Here is a 9,734-nt window from a genome sequence, read left to right as displayed (position 1 = left end):
GATATCGTGTATTCCGAAGCTATCAATAGCATCGTCGCCAGTAGATCTTTGGTACAAGCGATCCTCTCCTTAGTTTCTTAAATTGGGCTTTTGCGAGTACAAGCATGAAATGGGTTGTTCAAGCTTGAAAGCAATAAGAACGAGGCTCTATGGCTTTGTAAGGAGTGGAAGAAATTTATCGAGCAAGCAATCAATTCTAAGTATGCTCTTGCAGCTGCTCACCTCTGTTATGTTCAACTTTCCGAAACATTGGTACTACGCTTCGAAGATATGTGGAGGCCGAGGTATGGATGGAATCATCCCCCTCTACTTCTGCAACTGAACTTGATAAAACCCCTTCTCACTCCTCTTACCCATCTCCATTCACTTCCCAGTTCCTACATTGCCGAGACTTTGGATTTGCCGCTGCACAATGAAAGTCTAATTTCACCTCCGCTCTCCAACTTGAGTTACATGAGATTGGGAGGAACTACTGCAGTGACTGGAGCAGAGGAAGTTCTTCCTAAAATCCATGGGGTAGGGAAGAAACTCAAGAAGACTCATTCAAAATGAAAAGGTGAAATCTTTACAAGATCAGCAAGGCCAAAATCTGAACGGAGGCCTAAAACTTCTTGTGATTCAGCTGCTCAATCTCTAAGTAAAGCTAGAATCAAATTGTCGATGTCAATTGCAGATTCGTTCAGTGATACTACCTGGAAGCACAACAGGTTGAAGTATATGGTATATAGACCATAGAAGTTCATATTTGATAGATCAAATCATGTGTTCGATGGCATGATTGTGCAAATCTTTGTAAAATATCGGTATTTAGTAGTAGCCTATGAAGTGTTCAATGAAATCCCTAAGTATTCTGAAAGAAAATGAAAAAAAGAATGCATCTTAACCAATTGTATCAAAACAGTGTTCACATTCTCAACTGAGAATACATTCTATGTTTTGAGAATGGGAATGGGCATTCTCAGAATGATTCGCATACCAAATACAGCCTAAATAAGTCTAGTCGGTCCTTGGATGGGATTCCCAATAGGAAAAACAAATGAATACACAAGATCTGGTGAAGGATTTTTCTTGGAAGAACAACTAACTTGATATGATGAATCTTCGTAGACCATGGGTAAAAAAAAAAAAAAAAAAAATCAGTTTATAGGAAACAAAATACAAACAGCAAGCACGAAGAAGTTAGAGATAAATTCAAACAACTACCTTGGTATGTTTAGAGAAAATATACAATAGCAAGAATTACAGAGTAACTGTAAAAGAAAGTAAACGGCAACAAAATTCACAAAATCCCAGCCACATCCAGGAACTCACACAATGTACCCATAGATCATAATTTCTTCAATTTCCAGAATCTAAAAACTCTTCGCAATTGATGGTTCTATGGTTTTACCGACCAGACAACTTTCCTATAGCCTTTGGGAGAGTGTACATACAATGAAATGAAAGAAAAGAAATGAGAAACTGATTTATTTATTTATTTTTTGGTGCAAATGTGTAGATAATGAAATAGAAGAAAGACATAAGAACATGAAACTCGGCATCCAGAGACGAGACTACTTAAACTAAGAACCTTATTTGTAAAATTCATTTGGGTGGTCATTAGGGTTTGCTCCACATTCCAATACTTCAGTAGCTCCGATTTAAATTTTTGATGAAATATTTTGGTACGCACAAAATTTGAACAATATGGATAACCAAAATATGATAGATTTAAGTTGAAACTTACTTTTGAGATGAATAAGCCCTAGACCCTGACCTGAGTAGTTTAGGTGGCGTTCCATAAATTGGGCTTTCCATTGTAAATCCATCTCATCATCCATGGCTTTGATACTCATTTCAAATCCAAATTAATGGTTTCTAGGTTTTACTGCAAAATAACAAAAATTGGCCAAAAACCAGAAAGCTGGAAAAAAAAAAAAAAAAAAAATCCTATTTTCAATAGGATATGTCCATAAATCCATATCTGACTGTCAGATTCTAATCAGATGTTGATGATATTCATGACCATTAAAGTGACCTTCAACCAGAATTTCATTCCCATCTGAGTCACTGATTGCCAGATATTGAATTTCTTTTGAATCTGGTATTTTTCTCTTCAGTACGGTTCTGATAATACCTTAGGATTTTAGAAATTCATCATTAAGTTAGTTCCTCTCCCTGGTCATGTTTTCTCTTCAATGTGAATATAGAAGCTTGGCATCATAGCACACATAAAATACATGGTCATAAAGAACAAAGAATAGCTTAAAATTTAAAATTAAAATGATAATTATCAAAAGATGACTATAAGCTTTCAAAATTAGTGTCAAACAGAATACTGGTAACTCTTACACCTATGCACCAATGGATGCTCAGTTTCTTGTCACCTTGGGCTTCTAATGTTTCCATTGCTGTTTCTTATCGATAATGCAACCACCAGACATATATAAATCCCAGTTGCAGCCACTGCAGTCACCCCAGCATAGACACTTGCAGTAGTAGCACAAACATACAAGTACCTGTGACAGGAAGAATGGCAGAATTCTTAACCAAAGAAGTTGAAGTGCCAGAATCCAGATAGACATCAAGTAATGCCTGTAATGAATTGTTCACTTAGGCCAATATCAAACTAGCAGGACTGATTGTTATGATCTGATTAGCAAACTATGTTGTTAAGTAACTCTCCACAGTTTATGTCCATAAGGAGTGCCATATTTCTGATATATGGTAACTATCTAGCCTGGTTTAGGCTTGTAGTATTCAACATCCACTCAAGAAGTAGATAAGGGGTAGAGGAAGCCCAGTCATTTGGATATCTATCATGTATAGTCACAGACAACTGCCCAGTAAAATATATACACACTATTGTGTTTTATAAGACTTACTTTGGTGAAAATACGCTCCAAACAAATAAATGGTTCCTCATCAGCAGCAAAACGACAGTGAATGTGGTTAACAGAATTGAGTTCAAACTCAGGGGAACAAGTGAAGGGAACGCAATGGTATTAAGGAGCAAATGCCCCATATCCGCAACCTGTGAGACTGATAGATACCTCATGTCCTTAATGGAGATATACATCACCATGCTTAGGAGAAGTAACAGTGGAGATGCAAAGGTAATCGTGAACATTAAGATGCCAGCAAATAAAGTCGAATGACTGGAAAGGCCCTGATTACCATTTAAAGAAATTGTCAGTCACTAGCAATGCTGTTGTTTCTGGAACTAAAAACAGAATTGCTGAAAATATGACTAGTGTTGCACAGTAGAAAAAAGAAAGAAAAAAAATAAAGTTGAGTGGAAAGTTGAATTACGATGTAAGCTCCAGCAACATCAATAGTAGCTAGAGTATTGCTGTTTCCAAGACCAAAATGGCCTGCCATACCCAAAAAATATAATGCAGCAACCTATAGAGTACCAAATAAAGGCCGAGTGTCAGTACCTGAAATACTGCAACTGCATCAACAAAAGAATATGAAAAGAAAACCCCTGGCAAACACACCACAGTGGAAGAACTACACTATACACAATAAGCTGCGGGAATATTTATATTTCAGCAAGTCAACTTGTAAACAAAGCTTACTTATATCGAGCCTTCTGCCTGGATGTCCAGATGTGGCTAACCTACTTCCACCCAACTTAAATAATAGAAACTAGAAAAAGATGCTGAATATGAAACTAATTACTGATAAGACACACCTACCAAAAGATGAACCAATTTAAATTAAATACATAGAACATACCCAGTCTCCATGTCTGGCCAAAACACCCCTACATAATTACATGGCTCTGACAGATGTAGCTAACCTACTTCCACCCAACTCAAATAATAGAAACTACAAAAAGATGCTGAATATGAAGCTAATTACTGATAAGACACACCTACCAAAAGATAACCCAATTTAAATTAAATACATAGAACATACCCGGTCCATGTCTGGCCAAAACACCCCTACATAATTACATAGCTCTGACATGATTCATTAATAAATCATTAAACAATAGAGTTCCAGCAAGTCTACCTCACCAATGCTAAAGCCAAAAGACTTGTCTTTGTACATGTATGATCCACATCTGCTACTCACTTCCCCAGATGGGCTCCACAGCTTCTTAATAATGCCAGATTAAAATAATGTGCCTTAGAATTAATGTCTTGATGCCTTCTCTCATAAACCTTGAGTCCATGATCCCCATCAACAGACTCACCAAGAACATATGCGTGCTTCCTAATCATATATGGAAAGATCATGGTTTCCATAATCATAAATGGAAACAGCCTGTAAATCATTTTTTCTTTTCTCAATTTCCCAAAGCATGTGGTCCAAGTCCAACCAACAACAACAACAACAACAACAACAACAACAACAACAACAAACTCAACCTTATCCCAACTTAATGGGGTCGGCTACATGGCCCCATACAAAACATAATAAAGAAAACATGAGTGGGGGAGGGGGGGACAAACATAGAATAGGGGAGGGGTGAGGCGAAAAGATGAGAGTATACTGGTGAGAGTAAGAGGAAAAAGGCCCAGCCCACAAGGCAGGAGACACTCGGCTAAATGGTGTCAGGAACATGAATCCTAGCCCTTCAATAGGCTCTATCCAAGGTCATACTTGGGTCAAGGCCGAGACTAAGCATATCATTCCTCACTACTTCATCTATAGTTATTTTAGGCTTGCCCCTAGCTATTTTAGCTCCTTGAAATTTAACAAATCACTCTTCCTTACTGGAGCGTCCTCAAGCCTCCGTTGAACATGGCAAAACCACCTCAATCAACTTTCACGGAGTTTGTCGTTGATCTGGGCAACTCCCAAGTCAGCTCTAATATGCTCATTCCTTACTTTATCCATCCTAGTTTTGTCATGCATCCATCTTAACATCCTCATCTCCGCTACACATAACTTCTGTATATGACACTTCTTAACTACCCAACATCCCACCCCATAAATCATAGCTGGACGCACAAGTCCTATAAAACTTTCCCTCAGGCTTTAAAGGGATTCACAGAAACATCATCCTCTATATCACCAATATAAAGAATTTAACTAGGGTCGAATAAAGATCACACTAATTCATTGTTGGGGTCAAATGTAGATTGTACTTCATCATATCCTTCCCAGCCTTCATAATGTCAACCGATATCAATCACAATCAGGAAAAACCTTTTCTCACCCCACCTTGTACAGCTTCATTGACCAAATAGATATAGTTCCCATTCTTTATTTAAGGCATTTCTTTAATTCTAGAATATTTCTCATTTTTCTCTTCCTTGACAACATACCATTAAGACTGACTACAATCATCCTTGTAGGACCCTTCATCTGTCACATCTTAGTATGACCTCATATAGCTCCCATGAAGCCTTTAAGAGTCAATGTGTTCCCTCATTTCCTTCTCATAGACACCCAAATGATGGGCTAAATTATCCTATGGTTCTAGCAGGCTTACCCAGGACCACCATAATGTGCCTACTTGATTTTCTGAAGTTCTGGAATTCTAAGACTTCCTTTTGGTCTTTCAATTAATTGCCAATTTGGAAAGATATTGCCAGGTAGTCTGCTGAATTAAAAATTTTGAGACACAACTGCCCCCTCATGTGGTATATTTGGTGTTATGATAGACTATATTTGATTCAGAGTATTGGTAAAACTCTTCATATATATTAAATTTCAACGGGTTTACTGATACATATTGGCATACACACATCTGATGATGTATTTTGGAGCCAAAAATCATCTTGAACTCTAAGCATCCAGAGCATTTTTTACAATTTTTTGATAAACCTTTTCTGTATGTGATAATTATTAGCTTACCTCATCCAACATTTTTTTTTCCCCCTATTTGCCAACAGTGTACAGTAATACAGTCATATATTACCATAATAAAATTTATCCAAAGGGTTTGAGCTTCATTTGCAACAAGTGATGCAAGGGAAAAGGGAAAGAAAGAAAGAAGAGCCTCTCATCAAGAATTACTGCAATTCAAGAGGCAAAAGAAGAAACAGGGATTTCATATTTACCTCAACCCACAATTTGTGCCGTATACCACCAGTTGAAAAATAAACCAAGCTGGACAGGATTTGCAAGAAAATTAATAATATAGGCACAGTGTTTATTGGCTGTTGTAGTAGCCCCTGCAGAAGGCACCAAGATGCTGTGTACGCCCATCCAGTCAAGTATGAAGAGTATCTTAATTCGAACAAACAAGACCCAATTCCATTATCAATGGAAGAGAAAGTCACCAGATGAGCTTTTCCATTTGATCGAGTCTCAGAGTTTGAGTAATACATAACCCATGGTGAGGCTACAGCAGTCATTATCACTGTCACACCAAGGCTTACATATACCATCTGAGCTATTGAAGTGGTAGTGTAGCCAAATACAGCAAATGTATGGTCCTGATATTCCAGTGTGTGCAACAATACCAACAATCCAGATATAAGAAACATGGTTTGGACTGTAAGAATAAAACCTCTCTTTGATCTTATTGAATATAGGAGAAATGACCACAAGCTGATAATAGCTAGAATTGATGCTATCTGGATGGATTTTATGCTGTGAGGGCCTGCCTGCTCAAGCCATTTTGAAATGTCAGGGAGATGAGTCCAGTTCACGCCACCTTGATGCCAGCCTCTCAAAATCCTACCACAAATGAGCACCAAAATGACAGATGACACCTGAGAATATTTTCTGCAGTTCTGTCCATTGAAAACATTAAGCAAAAATGGAGCTGGTCCTGCCGGAACAGATTGGAATGTCCTACGGAGAAATATCAAATACAATGTGGATGCCATAAAATGCCATATATATTGCTCTTCTTCCACTATAGAACTTGAGGTCATACTGAGAGCAACAATCAAGATTGCACTCAAAACAAAAAGTTCATCTAAATCCCACTTGTAGCTACATTTGTTTCCATTAGGAAGAAATTGCTTCTCTGCAAAGAATGCCTGTTTGCATAACAAGAATAGAAGCCTCAACAGTATCATAGATGACACAAACATTGTTGCAACTCCAGATGTAAGCAAATCAAGAGGCTTCTGCAAAAGGATAAAGCTGTAAGTATTTGATCATGATCTGTTTATACAAGATGGCCATCTCTTCTACATATTAAACAATATAATGCACCATCTATTTTATAGGCAAAGAGGGAACTTATCATTAAAGAAAGATTAAGAATTGTGCACAATTTACGAACAAAAATTTAATCAAAAGCCATAACAAAAAGAATGCTCCTAAGAATTAAAAGTTGAAACTCCTGAGATATCAGCAATTTATAAGCAAATTAAAGAAAATATTAACACTGTTTTCTAACAAATCTCTTTCACTATTCAATTCAGAATGGCATAAAAAGTCAGCAGATCTCAGACGGTTAGAATTCAACAAAATTAATTCTAGATCTGGTCCAAGATTAAGTATAACAGGAAATTTATAGAAAACAACATCCTAAAACTGAACCCAGCTGTCAACTAGATATGAAGTCAACCTAGTTTGATTGTCAGGTCAGAGAGGGTTGAACTGCTGCCTGATAATGTCAGCAAATAATAATGACCACTTGCTACCACAACCCTCAATGTCAATAGGCGTAGAGACAGCTTCTTTCCTTGTTTTATCTTTGTCTTCCCACAAAATAATTTACCTATTGATGGGATGAAACAATTCCAGTTTGGTCAGGTGGGAGAACCATTTGGAGATTGCCGCCCTAAGCCTGGTGCAGTTTCCAGAACCAGAAGTATGGCACCCCGGGATGAACATGCTAATACATGCAGGATTACTCAAATTTTTTTTTTTTTGGGTCCTATTGTAGGGGTGATGTAGAACAGCCTAGTTTTTCAAAATCTAGAGCTGAACTACAATAGAAGGGTAGTGCAAAAAGGGTACAATGGATTGGGTTTCAAACTTTCACTAAATCGACAAAAAAGAGGGAAACCTTTTGTTTTGGAAATGTCAACAGTACATGTTGGCAGTAACCTAGAAAAATGACTTAGAAGAAAAAGAGGAGAGAGAAGAGAGAGCATGTTGGACTAAGTCACTGAGAGGGGGGTGAATCAGTGAACTCAAACTTTGACTCAACTCATTTGTTTCCAAACTCACTCGTTGATGCACTGACACTCAAGCTTCATAATCACAAATGTGGACTTCAGTGATGTTCAGTCAAACAATCACCCTGATGTTTTACATGGTTTATAGTTTGATGTCATTTAAATTTAAGTTGTTTTTTACTCGAAATATTTGTGTTCTAGTAGTACTAAATATTGTGTGATAGAATAAAGTAACATTTGAAGGAGAGGAGGAGAGAAAACCCTTTTCTAGGAGTTCCCTAAGTTTGGCCGCTGCTTGGGGCCAGGGCTCTCACCCTCCATTCTCCTTCACTCATCTTTACCCTCTCTCTCTCCCTCTTCTTCCTCCTCCACTCTATTTCTTTTCTTCTTCTCCCCCTTCCTCTCACCCTATCTCCTTTCCTTGCTCCACCATCTCACACGATTGGGAGGTCTCGTATCCCCCCTGCTGACTTCCCGAGCTTCCTTCACCTGTCACGTCTCTAATTTGGTGAGACCTCAGCCGTTGCTCTGTTTTCTGGTGTGAATTCAAGCCGCCATCCAAGCTGCAGCTCATATATGACCGCTGCTCTGTTCAGGTGCAACTTTGTGCTGCTGGCTTAGCCTCTGCTCTGATCTGGTGTGGCGCTGCTGTTCAGCTGTGTTTTTGTTGCCGCCAGCAAAGCCGCTGCTCATATCTGGTGAGACCTTGAGCTGCTGCTCAGTCATTGTTGGTTTCGCCGGGTTCCCATGCTTCTCCCAGATAGAATCATCTTGCACCGCCGGCACTCCTGCAACGCTGCCAGCTATGCTCAGCCGACAGTTGCTTCACCAACTATCACTTCTGCTAGGCCAGCTACCCGCTTGCTTGTGGCCCTCCGCAAGGCCAGCGCCCCTCTGTTGTGGCTGTCTTCTCGCTGGCAGTGATCCGATTCTCATCTTGGCTACTGGAAGTTGAAGTGTTGAGAAAATTTGTTTAGGGTTTGGTGGAACCCTACTTGAAATAAACCTGGCTTCCCTTCTTTGTAGTGGGCTTCTTGGCCATTTATTTAAGCCCATGTGGGCTTTTGTTACCCTTTTAGGGTTAGTATCCCCTTTCGGGGTTGTAATCCCCCTCACCCTTTTCTTTAATACATTTTATTACCCATATAAAATATATATATATATATATATCCTAGGGTAGAGCTGACCTACGCTGTAGACTACCAACCTAGGGTCCGAAGTCAAAGTACCATTTTGGGTTTGAATTTTTAAAATTTAATGTTTCCACTTTATTTAAAAGGCCTAAAATAGGTTGGATCATAGTTTTTAAGGCGCTGATGCGGTCCATGGATGATAAGGCAGTGCTCTGCCTTACGGAAAGTGACTATGGTGGCCGCCTTATACTATAAGGCGCTACAAGGCGTGAAAGGAGACGCCTTATGTGTTTTTTTTTTTTTTTTTTTTTTTTTTTTTTTTTTTTTTTTTTTTTTTTTTTTTTTTTTTATATATTTTAAAATTGCTTAATGAAGATTCCAAATTACATTTTCTCATTGGCAGGTGTATAAGTTTTGATGCACATGCGATGCATTGGATCCAAAAAAAAAAATTTTAAACAAATTTTAAAATTGCTTGATGAAGATTCCAAATTACATCTTCTCATTGGCAGGTGTATAAGTTTCGATGCACATGTGATGCATTGGATCAAAAACCTTATAACTTAGAAAACAAAACCCC

At 38.3% G+C, this 9,734-nt stretch overlaps 1 protein-coding gene across 4 annotated transcripts in view; it reads right to left on the bottom strand.

Moving 5' to 3' along the window:
- Positions 1 to 2,226: 2,226 nt before the first annotated feature.
- Positions 2,227 to 9,734, bottom strand: part of LOC122083974 (GPI ethanolamine phosphate transferase 2) — a 63,357-nt gene continuing 55,849 nt past the window's right edge. For all 4 annotated transcript variants that reach the window (XM_042651931.1, XM_042651932.1, XM_042651934.1 and 1 more), the window contains 4 exons: positions 6,000 to 7,019; positions 3,292 to 3,384; positions 2,865 to 3,148; positions 2,227 to 2,498 (listed from right to left, as the gene is read on the bottom strand). In XM_042651931.1, coding sequence (XP_042507865.1) covers positions 2,363 to 2,498; positions 2,865 to 3,148; positions 3,292 to 3,384; positions 6,000 to 7,019 — 1,533 coding nt within the window. In that variant the 3' untranslated portion in view covers positions 2,227 to 2,362. The remainder of the gene's footprint in view (positions 2,499 to 2,864; positions 3,149 to 3,291; positions 3,385 to 5,999; positions 7,020 to 9,734) is intronic.

The sequence above is a fragment of the Macadamia integrifolia genome, chromosome 7, assembly GCF_013358625.1.
Source record: "Macadamia integrifolia cultivar HAES 741 chromosome 7, SCU_Mint_v3, whole genome shotgun sequence".
NCBI classification, from domain to species: Eukaryota; Viridiplantae; Streptophyta; class Magnoliopsida; order Proteales; family Proteaceae; genus Macadamia; species Macadamia integrifolia.
Note: the sequence above shows the minus strand (reverse complement) of the source record. Positions and strands in the feature narration are given on the sequence as shown.